General features: G+C 35.5%; 1 protein-coding gene across 1 annotated transcript; it reads right to left on the bottom strand.

The window, feature by feature from the left end:
• Nucleotides 1-217: 217 nt before the first annotated feature.
• LOC128998453 (uncharacterized) lies at nt 218-15,585 on the bottom strand. The gene is made up of 7 exons (XM_054424584.1): nt 15,289-15,585; nt 13,422-13,578; nt 12,212-12,311; nt 10,727-10,917; nt 6,134-6,355; nt 4,390-4,561; nt 218-557 (listed from the first exon to the last, which is right to left on the bottom strand). Exons 1-7 carry the CDS (start codon nt 15,492-15,494, stop codon nt 460-462), a joined length of 1,146 nt encoding a protein of 381 aa, XP_054280559.1. The 5' UTR covers nt 15,495-15,585; the 3' UTR covers nt 218-459.
• Nucleotides 15,586-19,183: the final 3,598 nt, after the last annotated feature.

Below are 19,183 nucleotides of genomic sequence, written 5' to 3'. Positions count from 1 at the left end.
GGTGCCCTCTGAAGTCGTAAGTCCGGCCCTGAATTTAGTCAGTTTATATCATATTCAATAGGATATTATTTTCGGCTAGTCTTGGAGTGCGGGACTTCTTACGTGGAGTCCAAGTTTATATGTCTAAAAGAAAAACATTTACTAACATAAACAAATGGAATAGTGTATAAACACTTTAAATTGAATGGGTGGAATAATAACAACAACAATGTGTTTGTACAATGTACCTTTAATACTAGCATGTGTAACAAGTACGAAAAAAAGTACGAAAAGGTAGGTTATCCTAATCTCTAATGATGCAGTTAGATGTTAATCAACACTACGAAATATCTTCAAAGCAAGGATCCCACAGCATTGCATAACGAATGTAAAATGGCAATGATGAAGTGCTTATAGTCGTTCTTGTCCAATTATCACTCTTGTAGTTCTGTTAAGTTTGTACTACAGGATGATCACGACTCAGACCATTTTTCTGACCACCTTGCCGTTGGAAACCCGAGGTAGGCTCTCACGGAAATGTACTCCACCTCGCAGTCTTATCTTGTCTTCAACTTGAACTGAAATCAGTCAAATTGTCAAGCTAAAAAATTGTATGCTTACATACTAGCAAATTTCCCATATAGGAATGAGCTAATGCCGTAGGTCTCATGGTAAACCCTGGACCTGGGACCGATTTACTTTTTCGTTTTGAGGTCCACAGAGGCCAAAAACAATCAGTTTGGATTTCAGAACTGATAATACAGTAAATGTGTGTCTGTTAGCACGATAACTAGAGCAAAAATGCTCCTATTCTGATGAAATTTGATACCAGCGTGACCGAACTATGGGAACGGGGTTTTATGGGTAATCATTCGGTTTTCTCATTTTTAACCTCAAACATAATATTTTCCAATTCATTTCTAAGCCGTTTTGTAGAACTAAAAATAAATAATTTAGTATATTAAAGTATAAATGTTGGTATGCACTTTACAGTTAGGGATAAAATAAAATAAAAACTATAAACTGAAAGTGCTTAAGTTATTCTTATGGAGAATAGGTAAACTGTTGCTTGTTTATGAACATATTTAGATCAATTTTGGAAAACTTATTTATTTCTTATTAAACTATTACATTCCACGAAAAAAACATTTAAATATCATGTTATTTAATAGGGAATAAATTTTCATAGTTTAAGAATAATGCTATGAAACACTCAAACACTCTGTATAGTTTTTTAAAGGTGATAGTTGAGTGAAAATCCAATCAGGCAAATTTAAATTCACTTAAACTGCAGGTTTCCCGGGGTATTTTGAACCTCGAGCTTGCATAGACTGATCACTGTGAATGGGACAAAAAGTGGTGACTGCAGTAATAAGATGTAAGTGGTCCATCTCGAACCAGCTACGTCGGACTTTTCAGCCCAAGGACTGAGCTACTGTGTTTTGTTTTTACAGAAACTGAAAAGCACATAATCGTTTGCCAATCTGGTTACGGAATTGTTTTTTTCACTTGATAGATTACACCATTAATCTTACTACCTATAGTTCATCTTTTGGGTGACACGTCAAAAATAAGGTATTACATCTGTACTTAAAACCAACAATTAAACTTTAATACTGATGTTATCATTCTATGTAGTAGAGTATAACGTAAATAATCAGCTCAAGTTCAATTTTATTAATAATCATAACATTTTTATAGTGATTTTTGAAGCAATTATAATTATGATTTATGTAATGTGATCTTAATGACAGAACACATACACTGATACACATATACTGATATGTGTATAATGTTCACAATTCTTTATTTAATAGTGTTTCCAAATCTTGTTTCTTAAAAAGTAACTAAAGAAATGTTCACCACAAATATATTTTTTGAAATAGCAACTGCCCTGCCCTGTTTCACTTCAGCTGTGCCTGAAAGTTACAGTGATGAGATCAGGTATTCTGGGACACCCTCTAATAACCTAGTCTTGGAGGCTAAAAGTTATAAGAAATATGAAAGAATAATGCATGGTTGTAAGAATAATCTTGCGATCGCATTGTAGCAATCTTGTCAATTATCTTCATGTGACAGCCGGGGTTTCCTTGCTATAGAAGTTTCTATTCCTGAATGTAAATTATTTCGCCATATAATAAAGGGTTTTGGGGTGATCTATATTCATTTCTTGCACAATGAAACGGAATAATAGCAGAACGATAAGTATTTGTGGATGGTACGTATTTATTAACTATCTGCCCCCTCTATGCAGCGAAGTTAGCCGCCCCCTCCCCCAACGTCTCGTGAGCGCTCCCCGCCCACAATGACATTACCCCAATACATACCCTGCCAGCTGATTTAGTATAAAAGTAATCGGCAATTACATGATGCATTAACGAATCCAATAACATTTTGAACCCTTTTTACAAACATTTTTGTTTCGCCATTATCATACAAAACACGATTCTGTTTTGGATACACGAACTGCAACGTTGTTGTGTACAATCGGAAGTGTCATAATCATGTTTTGCGGAGCGAACACGGCAACAACCACGTCCGTTACAAAGGTTCTAATACTACTACCATTGACTTACTACTTACTACCGTCGACGTCGAGGCTCAAACAAAACAGTTAACAGTTCGCAATTCACCGCTAGATATCTCTACCATCGAGGGTGGCAACAGTTCATCTAAACACCGCTAGATATCTCTACCATCGAGGGTCGCAACAGTTCATCTAAACACCGCTAGGTGTCGCTGAACCCGATTTCTCAATACACTAGGACAGTTGTTGTTTTTATTATTTATGTATATAAACTGTAAGCACAAGAATACGTTTTTTTCAAAATGCAATGGTTTTAGACTAGGTGTTGTCTATGATGTCCAGGATTCTATGCTAGTAGTGCTAGTACGCTTGTAGTTTGCCGAAAGGTTCTCGCACAATTGTGGGAGAATTGATTCATACATAGCCTCCCGCTTAACTAGTATAGATTGAAGATCGACCGTCTACGTTCCCAAATTATTCATTAGTTAATGAATCTTTGAAGAGTTGGCGCAAAAAGCGCTAGCTCGTAAGAGTATACTATTCTAGTAAAGTAGTAATTGGAAAGGCAAACCTCTTCTTAGTCTTGCTACTACTTGACCTTACAGTGCGACTTTGCTCCTCTATACGTTGATTACGTCAATAAATAAAGTTTAAATAATCCATTTGTTTTGACTTGCCAATATCATTTAGATATGTTAAATAATCATGTATCTTCCACAATATCCAGTTTTAACGATTTTAAGTAATCGTAATCTTGGATGTATAATTGCCCGTAAGTCTCAATTTTATCTGTTAGAGATTATTGTTGATTCTCTTTTCAGATATTAATTTTATAGGATTAACGTGATTGAAATTCTACTCTATGAGTATTTTTCCTTATAAAGCATTCCTATTTTCAAGAATAAATTATCACGATTTTTAGTACCTTATAGTATAGAAAAAATACCCTTGCCGCAGCAAACCTGCAGACTTAGCGAACTTCTATTTACATTAATTGATTTTAGATTAAATCTATTTAAATAACATTAGGTTAACCTAGTACCTGGGTTTGCTGCTACAGGGAGGCTAATAAAGTGTAGTCTTTAGTAAAATATTGGTAGCTTACTATAAAATAAATTAATTTGCCAAGTTTGAAAAAATATTTCAATAAACAAGCACTACAAAATGCTCAATATTCTTTACAAGAATAACATGGTAATTTTAAATTTGCATTTTTTTAATTTTTCTCCGTAACCAATACCCTTACAAAAACACTTTGATATACTAAATCATTTATTTTTTAAGCTCTCTATAATGGTTTAGAGAAAGATTAGGACATTTTGTGTTTTGAGGGTCAAAAATGAGAAAAACTTTTTTTTTACCCACTAAAACCACCCGTAAAACCCTGTTCCCATTGCCCGATTATGCTGGTTCGCAAACTCATTCAAGTTCATCCCGCCTTGCACCTTCAAATCAAATCCATCAAAATTGCAGAAAAATTACTCAAGTTATCGAGTTCACGGACATGTGTATATATATAAATTTTAACTAATAGTGTTTTTGGCCTCAAGGGACATAAAAATGAAAAAAAGTATATCGGTCCCGGCTCCGGGTCTAGGTCTTACCGTGCAAAGTACGGTAATAGCTACTTCCCTATAGGGAAATTCGCTAAAACCTGATATGCCCAGCTGATGATGTTTTTATTCATATCTGCAATACGTTTATTTCTACAGAATTTTACATTATTACATAGTCTCTCGTTTAAAACCACCGAGGGTTGGTTGAGAGGGTGTACTGCACTGTATAACATTTTACTCCGAGTATGTTATCAATCTACCCTTCATATATTTAATATCAATTCCTATACGTCGACAGTTTGAAAAGTTAGCCCCAACGACACTTACCATCGACATATGTCCTGATGTCTTCCTCTGCCACTTTACCCTGATGCTGCGGCCTGATGACCACGAAGGCTGTAGGGTGCTGGCCATCAGTGGGGTGAGTCCTTCCTACAACCACCGCGTCCTGGATGGCTGGGTGACCCATCAGGATGTCTTCTAATGGAGCTGGTGACATCTGGTGGAAATCGACCTTATTATTAGCGAATTTCCCTATAGGGAAGTAGACAACAAGGCCTAATTAAGACTTGTACATTTACTTTTTCATTGTGATGTCCCCAGAGGCCAAAAACATTGTTGGTAAAAATTAGTATATACATGTGTATAACATATGTCGGTGAACAGGATAACTCGAATAATTTTGGTCCAATTTTTATGAGGGCTGGATAAACTGAAATGAGTTTGCGAATCAGCAAGATCGGGTCATAATAACACTGTATTCTATGACTTAAAATTTGTAAAAATAGTTTTTTTTTAATGTTTATCCTTTACATGAAAATATCCAATTTTAATTACAGTCATCTTGAATGGCAAAAAAAATATAATTATGAAACGTTATGGAGAAAATAAAAAAAACATTTTAATTTCTATTTATTCTTATGGAAAAAGAAAACTATTGAATTATGCTTGTTTATGGATGTGTGTTGTTTAGATTGCGCAAATCTATTAAATTAATCCTATCTTATTAACACTTGGTGAAAAAAAATACTTTTTACCTTCCCCGTAGGAAGAAATGTAGGTACTCGTTAAATCTAATGTTTTTAAATGGGGGTACATATGTCATGTTTAAGAAAATATTGTGGTAAAAATCCAATCGGACACATTGAATTTTGCTTGGTCTGCAGGTTTGTTGTTGCTTAATCATAACCATGATAGTGTTCGTCCATATGCGTAGGATGAAGTAATTCGCTGGAGTTTCATGTGTGTATTTGAAGGGTAATTTAAATTTTTGTCCGTCTTGGAGCGAAACTTCTACCGATCAAAGTTTTCTCACAACGGCAATGTTGCTGTGTTCGTTATTGAGTCCGACGTAATCGCAACATTTCATTTAACATAATATGATAGAACAGCAACAGTAACTGTGAATTGACTTTGAAATCTGTAGGTCATAGGACAAAGAACTAAGTGTCAGCCTCAGTAACTGGGAGTTGAATTGATCTCGAGGGACATTGCACATAAAATTCAGTTTTTCCCAGCCTGTGGGACGCGTACCTGGCTTCTATAATCTTCAGTCTTGGTTTTCTCGTCGATGTTTTGAACTATACATTTTGCATTCCCCTTACTGTACAATGCGTTTTATATGTTTATTTACAGTATGGATAATATGGTCTACTGGGAAGACACAACAATCTGTTCCCGCAATAGCGGCAAAATCGTGGACGTCTCCAAAGATGGCGAAGACATCATCAACTTTACTTGTTCTCGAGGTGAAATTGCTGACAGTTGGAACAAATTGCGTCCCATGAAAACCCTAAACTAATTGCAATCCCTGCCGAGGATCTGGAATACATATTTCTCCTCATATTGGAACCTGTCTATTTTTTACCTTCAAGTTAACAAGTAGTACTAAAACTATTTTGCCTTTAGAAGTAAGTGTACACCAGGAATAAGGTGGGAAACCCTGTTTTCACTCAACAGCAGCCTTATTAGTCGGGAATCAACTTTTGAATCTGGCGTGATCAAATTTCAAAGACTTCGCAATTTAAATTGCCCAAAGAGTGGAATTTATGATAATTTATACTAACTTTACCTTCTCTCCTCTGAAGTTAATGAGGTCACAAATTCTTCCTCGTAGGTATAAGTTGCCCTCACTGTCAAATATACCCGCGTCCCCCGTGTCGTAAAACCCTTGGTCATCGAGGAAGTTGCAATTGAGATCATCTCTTCTCCAGTAGCCCTTGGTGCACGGGGACTTTATCCAGATCCTTCCCATCACCCCTGGAGGAACTGGAGCCCCGCTCTCGTCGAGTATCTGGAAACGTCAAACCGGTGAATTACAGCTGAAAATTATACTTAACTCTTGCGAAAATATCTGGAACTATGAATAAGTACTCTCAAATTATAACAATAATTGTAACCACTAAATTTGTATTTTATTGCTATTGCATCTGTTCCGTCGATGTACACACATTTAACATTCGAGAGAAGCTGAGGAATTGAGAGTGTAGTAAAAATATAAGTGTACTGACTTAACATTAGGGGGTTTATGCTACGCTGTGAACAATGTTTGTAGAAATTCAATGTAGGTATAAGGTTTATTATAAATACAATTGGAAAACTAGTGAGTAAGCCACGTTTTGGCATTCATGTTGGAGTTTTGGTCAACCGAAAGGACATAAGAAGTTGTAAACGAAGTTCTAATGTTTCACTATAAGTAGTCCATGGTGTATGATCAAAGCTGCTACACATTAGCCTCTGGGGAAATGCTCAGAGTCTAAACTGTTCATATTTTGGAAATACTTTAAGCATCAAACCATTTATACACACAATAGTAAAAATAAAAATAAAATACTTGTATTAGGCTAAATTGATCAGGTGGGACAGGCAAAGGTTGGATTTGGTTATCACAGGAAACTACTTACGTACAGGAAGTATATACAGGGTGTTCATTTGAAAACTTTCCATATCTGTTGTGTGCAAAGGTAAGGCTTTTAACATTTGTTTGTTCTCATTTCCCCCTAATTTGGACATGCCAAATCCAATAAAATTATTTTCAATTTTGAAAAATGCCCCTAAAGGGCCCAATTCGGGGGGTAGGGGTGCTTTTTGAGAAATTTTCAAATGTAAACATGGGTTGTGTGATACATCAATTTAAAGGTCTAATCATCCCAATCATTTTGGTGCAAAAAAAGTTTAATTATCTTTAACCGTATTTACAGGGTGGGTCAAAACGTTTTGAAAAACGACTTAGAAGTTAAGTACCGTATTACCCTAACTACTGAACGGAACAGCGCCAAATTTCTTTCCAAGCTTATTCTTGAGCTACCCTTTAAGATAACTTGTAGTAAGGGCATTTTCCAAGTTATTTTCTAATTTTTAAAAAATCCCAAATTTTAAGAATAAAAGAAAGCTGAAAACTCAAAATTCTTAAATAGCAAGGTATAACAAATTTCATACCACGTGAAAGGTCCTTTTTTAACAAACATTTTACGTATTTAAGTTTTCTTTCTATCTCTTACCGTTTAAAAATTGCAGTAGAAAAACATAATTTTCTATGGTAAAATTGTAACTAGTTTTCTAATAAAACACATTTCACATTGTTCAACGATGTAGTAGGATTCATAACAAATTGATCGACTACTTTTACGTGTGTCAGAATTCATCTTGGACCCCTCATCCTGTTCTTTTCTCATTGGTAACTGAGCCAGTTTCAGAAAACTTCCTAACTAAATCATTTACAGCCATTTGACTCAAGGTCTTACCTGGATATCTATTGTTAAACACTTTGCAGTTATCCTGGAACACTTTTGTTATGACCAATAAGTAAAATAAAGTCTATTTTTTTAAGTTTACACCATATTTGATTAGGTACGACAGGAAATGGTACTTTTGAAATTAATACTACCATTGACTAGTCAATGGTACTACAGAAAGCGGCCCATGCTTGGGTTTTTCTCATCAGCTATAAAACTTGTTTTTCACAAAGTAAAACGTAATGACTTGTTTGCCTATCTGCCTAAAAATAATTATGAATTGTTTCCTTCAGTTATTGCACCATTTAATGTGTCTATTAACGAATTTTGGCTGTTTTATTAGAAAACTAGTTACAATTTTACCATAGAAAATTATGTTTTTCTACTGCAATTTTTAAACGGTAAGAGATAGAAAGAAAACTTAAATACGTAAAATGTTTGTTAAAAAAGGACCTTTCACGTGGTATGAAATTTGTTATACCTTGCTATTTAAGAATTTTGAGTTTTCAGCTTTCTTTTATTCTTAAAATTTGGGATTTTTTAAAAATTAGAAAATAACTTGGAAAATGCCCTTACTACAAGTTATCTTAAAGGGTAGCTCAAGAATAAGCTTGGAAAGAAATTTGGCGCTGTTCCGTTCAGTAGTTAGGGTAATACGGTACTTAACTTCAAAGTCCTTTTTTAAAACGTTTTGACCCACCCTGTAAATACAGTTAAAGATAATTAAACTTTTTTTGCACCAAAATGATCGGGGTGATTAGACCTTTAAATTGATGTATCACACAACCCATGTTTACATTTGAAAATTTCTCAAAAAGCACCCCTACCCCCCAAATTGGGCCCTTTTGGGGCATTTTTCAAAATTGAAAATAATTTTATTGGATTTGGCATGTCCAAATTAGGGGTAAATGAGAACAAACAAGTGTTAAAAGCCTTACCTTTGCACACAACAGATATGGAAAGTTTTCAAATGAACACCCTGTATATGGAACAGAGTCAAGAGTAACGGGTGGACCGCGAACTAAATCAGACTTATTGTAAATGTGTACAATGTAATACCATTGCATGCAAGTTTTAACGGTACAGGATACTTACAGCTCAGAAGCGGACTTTATTAACCTTGTCCCACTTCAAATAGACATGTGATTTATTTATTATTTTGACCAGAAAACAGCAAAAAATGGTTTGACATATTTTTAAAGCTTTCTTTGCTTCTAAACCATTTCTTTATTATTACACGAAAAAGATTTTTGCTGGAGGCCCAAACTGTTGCTAGAGTTGTGACCTAACCTACCTGTAGGTCGAAGAGTTAATTTTTTATAGTTAAAAAAGTGCGTCAAGAGGTACTTTGATTTCTCTCTCATGGCTACTGGTTGCAACTTAAGCCTTAGTTTTGGGTCCCTTTTGGTGACCAAGATTCTCTCGGTTATTTTTGATCGCAGCTTGAGTTCCACCGAACCTTTAGATTTTGTTAAATTTTTACGAAGGGTGCATATTTTCAAGCCAAATGAGTGAACGAAGGTTGTATTATAGGGTCAACAACGTTTTTACTGACTGATCAGTTAGATCTTTAGCCAGGATCATTTATTAAAAGCCTGATCGAGAACAGCTGGGTCCAGTTAGAATCTTTTGATCTTTCCCAGGATCGAACAAGAAACCTTCGCATCACTAGCATTATATCCACTCAGCTCCACTACTGTTTACACACTGGTGCTTCTCGCACGGTGCGACGTGCATTTTGTTGTGCCTCGCGAGTGTCGGATTCATATTTATGCGCTTTAGCAAGTGTGCCGCAGTTCGTCTCTTTACTGCCAAGTATACTCAATGGGTGAAGTGAATAAAAACTAGTACATACTACGTAGTTCGTACTACGTAGTTCTAGCACTTGCTCAAATCGATGTGAATAAGAATTAGCTAGAACTAGGTAGTAAGTACTAGGGGTTCCCTAAATTATGTAGTATGTACTACCCTCTTAGTACGTACTACCCCCTAGTAAGTACTCATAATCAAGACACAACTGGTGCGTGGCGATAATCTGTTTGCCATTTCTAACCACGTAGTCAGGTACTAGCACCTGCAGTTTTCTCAGTCGTGTTGATCAAATAGACCTAGTATTTGGTTAACTGCGCTTGACGACCATTTTGATGGCGTTGACCAGGTACTGCAAGGGGGGGGATGGGGCTTTAATAGTGATTAGTGAGCTGCGAAAAAAAACATTTATATTACTTTGAGAAATCTAAAATTCCGGGCGTGGTAAAGGGGAAAACAGTGTCAGGTTGAAAATTTTAGACGATACAACAAAACTCTTGGTAAGGATTTTAACAGATAACATGAAAACTCGATGAAGAATAAAACAGAGAGGAATGTTATGGAAAATAAACCGACTAAGCTTAGAGAAGGAATTGAGATCTGATAGGAAAAAATGATAAGGAAAAAAAACGTGTTGGTAAACAAATCAACAATATCATTCTCAAATCACAGTAATTTCTTACAGTTAACAATATTTTTTATTTCAAGGTGCGTTTTCCTGGTATGGACTTGTATAAACATCGCCATCTTCGTAAACTACCAAACTGAAGCATGCCCATGAGCGTACTACATAAAAATGAAGTAACTACTATGCGGCTATTCGCCGAAAAAGCCTAGTAGATACTACGTTCCCTAAATGACGAAGTACGTACTAGGGGTAGTACGAACTAGCATTTTATTCACCTGCAAGACGTAGTTTGTACTAGGGGCTAGTATCAACTAGCATGTTTATTCACCGAAAACCGAGTAAATACTCCAAAAAGAAGTACGTACTACCAATTACTACCTTTTATTCACCTCACCCAATGGTATCACCATTGACTAGGCTATATACCATAGTCAAAGGTTTTATACATCGATGGTCGCACCAGTGTGTAACCCGCCTGAAGAACTCTACGTACCTTCATTTCCACACCGCTGACCAGCCTACCACAGGCACCCAAGGCAAACTTCTGCATTTCCATGTCTTTGATAACCATTTCGCTGATGACCCCCGCCTCCGTGCTGCCAAACAAGGTCACCATCTTGGCTCGACCCTTCAACACCTTGGAGAAGAAAGGGCGAGCGACGCTAGGCAGAATAATCTCTCCTCCTGGACAACGACACTGATTATTTAACTGTAGTTATACATCGGTGAGGACTTTGTGGAATGGTTTAGTCTAAGGCCCGTTTTGCCAGAAGCGTCTGGTGCGTCTATCGCTCGGCGATTATGCGTCTATCGCTACAGCCGCCAGCGTCTGTAACTGAGCCGCTAGCGTCTATCGCTGACCACTGCTCCTGCAGCAGATGGAGACGCAGTCACTAGCGATTATTAATAGAAGAAACGCTTGTTTAGAGGTTGACTTATTTATTATTTTTTTAAGTTATGTTTTATTTAATCAATTAACAAACTAACATAGCTAAAAATTCCGTAAAGTGACATTTTTAAATATTAATCCACCCAAATATATAACTCTCCCCCATGATATTCTTATGGGGGGATTGAAAGTTGCCGACTTTGGAATGCTCATCTGAACCGTTTAGAAACCTCCTAGGGACTTTAAATTTGAAAAGGGCGGAACTACAATTATCAATAAAATTTCCAAATGTCCCATTTTAAAACTTTAACCACACCAATGGTCAGGAATAACATTTTCCATAAAATCTGTTTGCGTGTTTTCCGAAAATTAAAATTAAAAAAAACTCCTACTACAATTTTATAACATTTCTGGAATTACGACTTGATTTTATTTTTTTTACTGTTAAAAAACCTAACTCAGCTAACAAATACTTCACTATTTGCTTTTTACAGCTCATTTCATAAACATCACTTCTTTTGCCATCAAAGTTAACCTCTCACTGATTCAATAATCGCAAGGAACGGACGCTTCTGGCAAAATAACCCCGAGCATAGACGCTGAGCGATATACGCACCAGACGCCTCTGGCAAAGCGGGCCTAGACTTTGGTTGTAAGCAAATTTAATATTGTATCATAGCGTACACAATCTAATACACTAGCCAGTATAGGTTGAGACCAGGATAGGCAGTGGGTTCTGGCATCTCCAACTTGGCTGAGCATCTCCACTAACTTGGCTGAGCAGATTGGTCTAGTGGTGTAGTGTATTTCTAGAGCTCGGGATTTCGGTCTCCAAGGTGCTTGGTTCAAATCCCACCAACCAGCAATGCAATTTAGCTATGCGATAATGCCGCAACTCTCTATGTAAAAAAACTTCAACCCTGTACGTAAAACGGATACTCTGCTAGTAGTCAAATAAATAAAAGTAAAAAAAAACTTATAATTGGATTGGCACGAATAACTATATAAATGTAAATTGAATATTTTATTATTGTATTTACTGAAGCTTAGATATCATTTCTAAATTATATTTTATTAAAAATAACTTACCTACTAAGACAGTTTTCACTGAAGATAGATCAAAGTCCTCAAACATTGGTTCATTTATGTATTGGATCATGTTTGCCATGTTGCTGAAAAAAGATTCCACCTAAAAATACTTCAATGTTAGTTTAAATATATGTTTGAGGATGATCTTATAATACTGATTATTTACAAACCGATCCTCTTTCAAATGGCCATTATTTGTGGTTTTTATCTAAATACACTTATTTAAATGAATATGAGGTAATAAGTGAAATAGTAAACGTTTGATATTTGAATGAATTACGTAAACTTTAAGCAAATTTTCTAGGTACGTTCATTTTTTGTTACAATAAAAGTGATAAGCTACTTAATAAAGACACTTTTGAAATAAAAGATAATCATCTTTCATCTAGTTAATTTATTTCGCCGTCATACTTGAGTATTGGTGGTTCACTCAAAATAACATGGCAACTTCAGAGAGTATTATTAAACATCTAACTTTATTATTTTCACTTCTTTTAAACATAAAAAGCCGAAATATTGCGTACAGTCAACTGATATTACTACACTATCCACATGATTATTCTCAATGAAGTAAGGGCTATCAAAAAAGGGGAAAGATAAAATTAAATGACTTCATTGAGTATGCACTTACGTTGCTCAAATAGCTTGTTGTTGAATAATATATCTTGTCCCTAATTGTTTTTTTAACGCAAAGCGATGTAAATAATTTGTAAACACATTTTTAAATCTATATATAGACCTTTATATAGATCGTTTGTGAATATTTATAGAAACGGATTAAACGTTCTCTAATTACTATAAAGAAAGAGGTTTACATCCCAAAACGGGATATCTATACAACGAATATTCTTAGCACAAAAGCTCTACAAGCCGAATGCGACCTCTATAAGACGAATTCCTCATGATCTTAACCCCCATAGTACAGTACGTAGTTTTCAAAACAAAGAGAAGTTTGTCTCAACATGAAACCCCCACCCACCCCTCTTCCTTCCTCAGTCAATGTATAGAGGTTATCTCAGAGCGAGAAGAAACCTCTATAAGACGAATAATAGCAGTATTACACCTATATAAAACAAACCTCTTTGTTAAGAATACCGAGATAATACGAAGTTTTCTCCTACTCCTTGAAATTCTTCTTGTAGAGGATCGACTGTACTTTGATTTAATTTCTCTGCCTTAACATAGAACAGTGACTACATGAAAGAATTACCTTGTATTTTTCCATAAGTTTCAATCTGTATCTTGCGTCGTTGGAGTTGGTGATGATCATGGAGTGATTCTGGTGAATGGCACTCATCAAGGTACCTAACGCGCTGTACCAATACAGAGGCGAGGCAATAAGTAAAGATTCTCTTCTAGATTCGAAACTGAAAAAAACTTATTAGTATGATTGGCCTAAAATGATTTTATTTTATCACAAACCATAATCAATGGATCAATCCCAGCACAGGACCCCCCCGAACACATAGAAACTTCTGTAGACTTGTCTAACAACAGACATACATTTCTACAAGATACCACAGCTCACAGCTGTTCTGTCTACAAATATGAAGAATTTTAACAAAAAGTAAAGCGTTGATTCAAGAGTGTTCAATAGTTGTGGTTAGGTTAAAGTAACTTTATCAAGATGTCCAGCTTACATAGGGGCTCTAAACCACGATTATATTTATTTATTGAAGTGGGTAATGTATGATACATTGGTAAAAAAAATCTAATTAACTATGTAGGATAAAGTTACTTTATCCAAGAATTGGTGCTTGACGATGTCATATCCATCACTTATGTCAAATCTTGTCCCCAAAACATTGTTATCACCGGCTTTTGGAGCAGTCAATTTTGAGCTGATAACAGAATCCTTAAGATATTTATGTTAAATCACCGTTTTCATCAAATCAATAACGGATTACTTTTCGTAAATTTTAAATTTGAGGACCATAAATTCGTGTTCGTGCTAAAATGATGGAAATTACAGTGCAAACACGTATTTCAAGCTTATAGTCAGTGAATTTGTCTTAAGTGCAGCTAGGCTCCCAAGGTTCAATCCATCTACAGGTTAAATGCTGTGAATAATTGGAACAGTTATAGGATTTGGTGTAGCAACAATTTATCATAATAATTTCTTGCCAAAAATCAGGTGGATCGTTATTTTAGATTATACTGCATATTTATTTTACCTATGATGAATATTTAACTGTCACATTACGGTTTGGCCTGGTAAACAACGATTAAATAGTAAGCAGTACACAGAAATAAATTACAGCAGCTTAATATACCAGGTTTATAAATGAATATCGGTGTTTTAACACGTTATAACTTATATACTATTAAACTTACCGCTCTAACACTTAATTCTGTATTTGAATACTTAGTAGTAAAATGAGGAAATTTTATTCTCTTGCGGAATATTACCTTCCTCTTTGGTCGATTCCTCACCATAAAGCTATTTGCAAAAGCGTTAAGCAGCCTCCGAATTTATAGTGGTGAAAAAGTTAAAGAATCCATTTTAACTTGTACAATTAAATGTACAGTTCTACTGAATCGAATATGTTAAATGATGTGTCGATGTAATGCACAAACTCTTTGAATTGCTTTTTCATTTGATGTGTTATTTATAGCGGCAAGTTGTATAAAAGTTATAAAGCGTTATAAAGTTGAGATAATCTATAAAGACTGGTCCAATTTAGTTTAGGCAGACTTGTTATCAAAATTCAAGTACAATATTCTTAACTATATTATTCTTAACGTGTAATTTAGTGTAGTCGTGTAGAGAATATCGAGGGAAACTGCAACTAATATCTTCTAAGTGGGAATGAGACTCTATTTAAGGTATATATTTTCTGGAAGGAAGTAGGACTCTATTTATGTTAAATGTCTAAACGAAAATGGACCTCTAACCATGGTGTATTAACTATGAGGAAGTGAAACTTTACTTATGGCATGTCTCTAAGAAATATTCGGCCAATACCCATTGTATACTCTCTAAGATGGAGTGAGTGCCTCGACGCATGCATGGTACATTTACGATGAATTCCAATGCCAAAATTTAAAGATATATGACAGTTTCTTCTTAAACTTACAGAATTCCTGAAAGTTGGACGTGGAAGTCCGACACTTCTATGCCTTTAGGTGTCCCTGTGGTGCCACTGCTGAAGAAGACAATTGGTACATGTTGCTTGACATCTGGCACCTCATATATCCGGAACTGGTGAGAAGACTTCAGAAGGGAGTCAACGACGGAGTCTCCTGATTCGGCTTTGCCCATCAGACGAGGTGCAGTTGACATTCTGGAAACTGACTGACTGACAGGCTTACTGAATGTCGCGTCATAGAACAACGCTTGTACAACTTGCCCTGCAGTCAGCTTGTCTATTGAATCTGCGTCTGAAATCAACAGTTGGTATGAGCCCCTCGTAGCATTGAAATTAGCAGCAAAATGGCAGAATTTAAAATATATACTTTCGGTAACATCGTAAAGAAATTTCACAGAGGGAGCTGCTTCATGCTTAATGCTACAATTTCTACATTTTGCAATATTTACACTACATTAAGTAAAGTAAACTGCCTCTTATCTGGACACCTTTTAACCGAATGATTTTTTCCGGACAGTCGTTCAACCGGACTACATTAGGCAAATATGTAATTTAACGGGGCAATTTTTATCAGCACAACTGGACTGGATCGGCAGAAGTGGGCTGTACTTAAGCGACTTTTCTCATGGGAAAGATTTGAGACCAGTGTTTACGTGTCTTAAATACAAAACTCTCCCCAAATTGAAGCAAAATATTTGATTTAGTTTTCGGGTGATTCCCGTGGCGTGCACGCACATGTATGGTTAGTTAGTAGTGTTTATACATTGCGTACTCTAAATTTTTGCTGCTTTGAACCTTGGTTTGTGACGCCCCTCTGCAATTTGTAGGGGACCTCGGTTAACCGGAAAACCCGTTATTCGGACTGGCCTCGGTCCCTAAGATTCCGGATAAGAGAGAGTCTAGTTTAATATATTAAATAGAAAAAATCACTTATATAGTTGTATTTGAAATTCTAAAAAGTCACAGATGAATAAACTCTTGCAACACGTGACGAATAAAAAGATTTAGCACAGCAATTCACGATATTTTCACATCAAAAGTGTGTAGCATCACTGCCAATAAATATAATCCTACATCGTAACAAAGAGTCACATTTGCTACAATCATTTGAGCACAACCACATCTGATGTTTCTATAGGTGTCAATTACTGGTGGGATAGCAACTAAGAAATTTTGTATCGAAAAATAAAATCATGATCTACTTATTAACTGACTTATCTATATATAAAGCCCAAAGTACCAATCACTCCAAGTACCAAGTCACACCCGCATAAACCATATACTTAAAATGTTTGTCATGACGAGAAACCTTGCGCAAAACTATCCATTATTGCTCTTTAAGGTCGTAATTCCTTTCTAAAGGGAACTTTCCATTTACCTAATGTTAAAAATACCTCAGCTGTACTCATTTGTTTGTATTACTGTATTCTGTTTTGTTTATGTCAGCTTAACTTTTTAACCAATCAATAATTTTATTAATACTTATAGTCCAGACAATGAATGCTCAAAAGGGGGGTGTAGAGGACATGGAGAGGGGGAAATTTTTTTCTGCGGGAATGTGTTCGGGGTAGTTAGAAGATAAAAATACCAAAAGTCCCCGCCCCTGGCCCTGCTGCTTCAGCGGGGGGAGGAGGGGGGAAAGACCCAATTTTTTTGTTTTTTACTTCTACACTGAAAACCGTGCATCGTACGGAAAAAATGTAAATTAAAAAGAAAGATGATGAAATTCTCTACAAGAATGGTTATATTCATTTCTTCCGTATATGCATTGGTTTAAAAGATATTCTCAAAATAGTATAAAAATTCTTAAATAAATTGATTTTTCACGCACTTTTTGTCAAATAAGTTTATATAATCCAATACCCTGTTGTTGTTTCACATCAATCAGGATAGAAAACAGGTTTTCGAACACTAACCTATCTATATCTATAATATAATATAATATATCAATCGTATATATTGTGTTAAAAATAGTTTTATATAAATTTAAATAAGTTATGTATATTTGTCATGGAAACAAGTAATTTTGGCATAATTATTACACTAAAAATTAAAAAGATTATGTTTGTAGCTATATTTTGTCCAGGTTTATTTATAACAATTACCGAAATCAAGACTTAATATTATTGTTCATGGTCTGGCTCACTTGGGACGAGAGGGTGCGACTTCTGTCCCAAAAACTGGTGCCATCTGGAACTGAAAACCACCATCTAGGACATCTCCATCATTCAATTCTTGTTGATTAGACTCAATATTGTCTATCGAAGTGAGAATTCGGTGTAGGCCTGTATATTCTTCATCTTCCTCATTCATCAGAATGGGCATTTCATGTAAAAAGTTCCCTTAGCAGTTCTGGCATAACGGAGAACAATTATTGGACATTTTCTTGCATGCACAAATTGCACATCTGGCACTGTTATAATCTTTAGTACATTTGCAAAATACTTGGTTAAGGGATTAACTGTTTCTGGTTACTATAATATCGGTGCCTCTGTTCAAATGAATATCTACTGACCAGTGGCCGTCCCTTAGTTGAGGGGTGTGGGGGGGGGCGGAAGGTATATATCTTCTCCGAAATATTTTATTAGCTAACAAAAATACTATTAGCTTAAAGATATTTTAGAGCTCAAATGCATATAAAAATACGTTACTGTGCTTTAAATTCCACATTTTTTCCGACAATTAATCCTGGGACCGCCACTGCTACTGACTTTTTCAATCTGTAGCGTCTTTCTTGGTCTGCCATCTTCGTGCCGTTTTCTGAATTGCTATATCCGTAAAAAAAAACAATGCATTACCTCTTACAAGGTAATAGGTATCCACGTACCTCACGTATCCATCACATATCGCAGACACTGAAGATCCCCTTTGCCATATAACCTTATGCGTGAGAAATATCCCATCGATAACCAAACTAAAAGTCGTTAAAACTGTTGTTGGTTGGTTCAAAAAAAACTTGAACAGTGCAGGCATTTTTGGTCTTTACTCATACCACTCTCATTAAATAAAGGAAAATGGAGCAAGTTTAAATCGTTAACAATTCTTTAAATCTTGATAACTTTTTTAACTTATACAAATCCTTTGAAACAGATTTAAAGGTTTTTGCTGCAACGTTTTAATCATTGATATCGATGGTTGAACTCACAGAGGACAAAGGGAGAGCCATATTTTCCCGTGACAGCTTGTTGTCTGCAAATGATTACAATTTGATTAATAATTCGCAGACTACGTAATACAGCATCATAACAGTGATGGGATTCATCTCCTACAACCCTAACCCTAGATGATATTGACATGATGTCTTGAGTTTCAGGGAAGAGTGGGCGATTTTCAAACATCGCTGTCAGTTTAGAAATATTTGACATTTCATCATTTGTATCATTTAATCAAGGACAACTCTGTTTGGAAAACCAACTACCCTCAGAAATGTGGGATTGGGAGCGCAAAAAAGGTAATCTATTCCCAGTTTTAACCAATGAACCACCTAACCCACGAGAAATATTGGGCTTGTTTTTTGCAAATATACTAAATATTGTAGCAATGAAAGATGCACATGCAATGAAATGTCCATTAAATGTTCCTCGTTGGACGTTATGCCAGAACTGCTAAGGGGACCGTTTAAATAGAATGCCAATTCTGATAAATGAGGATGATGAAGAATATATACACTGCACTCTCACATCGATAGCAGATATTGAGTCTGATGAACAAGAATTGGATTATGGAGAGACCATGAACAATAGTATTAATATACAATAGTAATTAGTATTCTTGGTTTCGGTAATTGATATAAATAAACCTGGACAAATATAGCTACAAACATAATTTTTTTAATTTTTAGTGTAATAATTATGCCAAAATTACTTGTTTCCATGACAAATAT

This window comes from Macrosteles quadrilineatus, unplaced genomic scaffold (assembly GCF_028750875.1).
Source record: "Macrosteles quadrilineatus isolate MER2022 unplaced genomic scaffold, UCM_ALF_1.0 Scaffold_7__1_contigs__length_78375512, whole genome shotgun sequence".
Taxonomy (NCBI): Eukaryota; Metazoa; Arthropoda; class Insecta; order Hemiptera; family Cicadellidae; genus Macrosteles; species Macrosteles quadrilineatus.
This window is presented reverse-complemented; position numbering and strand designations above follow the sequence as displayed.

Excerpts from the sequence above, each read along its gene's own strand:
- LOC128998453 (XM_054424584.1), bottom strand. The coding sequence starts at position 15,494 with ATGTCAACTGCACCTCGTCTGATGGGCAAAGCCGAATCAGGAGACTCC. Across the intron at positions 12,312-13,421 it reads AACTTATGGAAAAATACAAG|GTGGAATCTTTTTTCAGCAA; the intron begins GTAATTCTTTCA and ends AAGTATTTTTAG. Across the intron at positions 4,562-6,133 it reads TTAACTTCAGAGGAGAGAAG|ATGTCACCAGCTCCATTAGA; the intron begins GTAAAGTTAGTA and ends GATTTCCACCAG.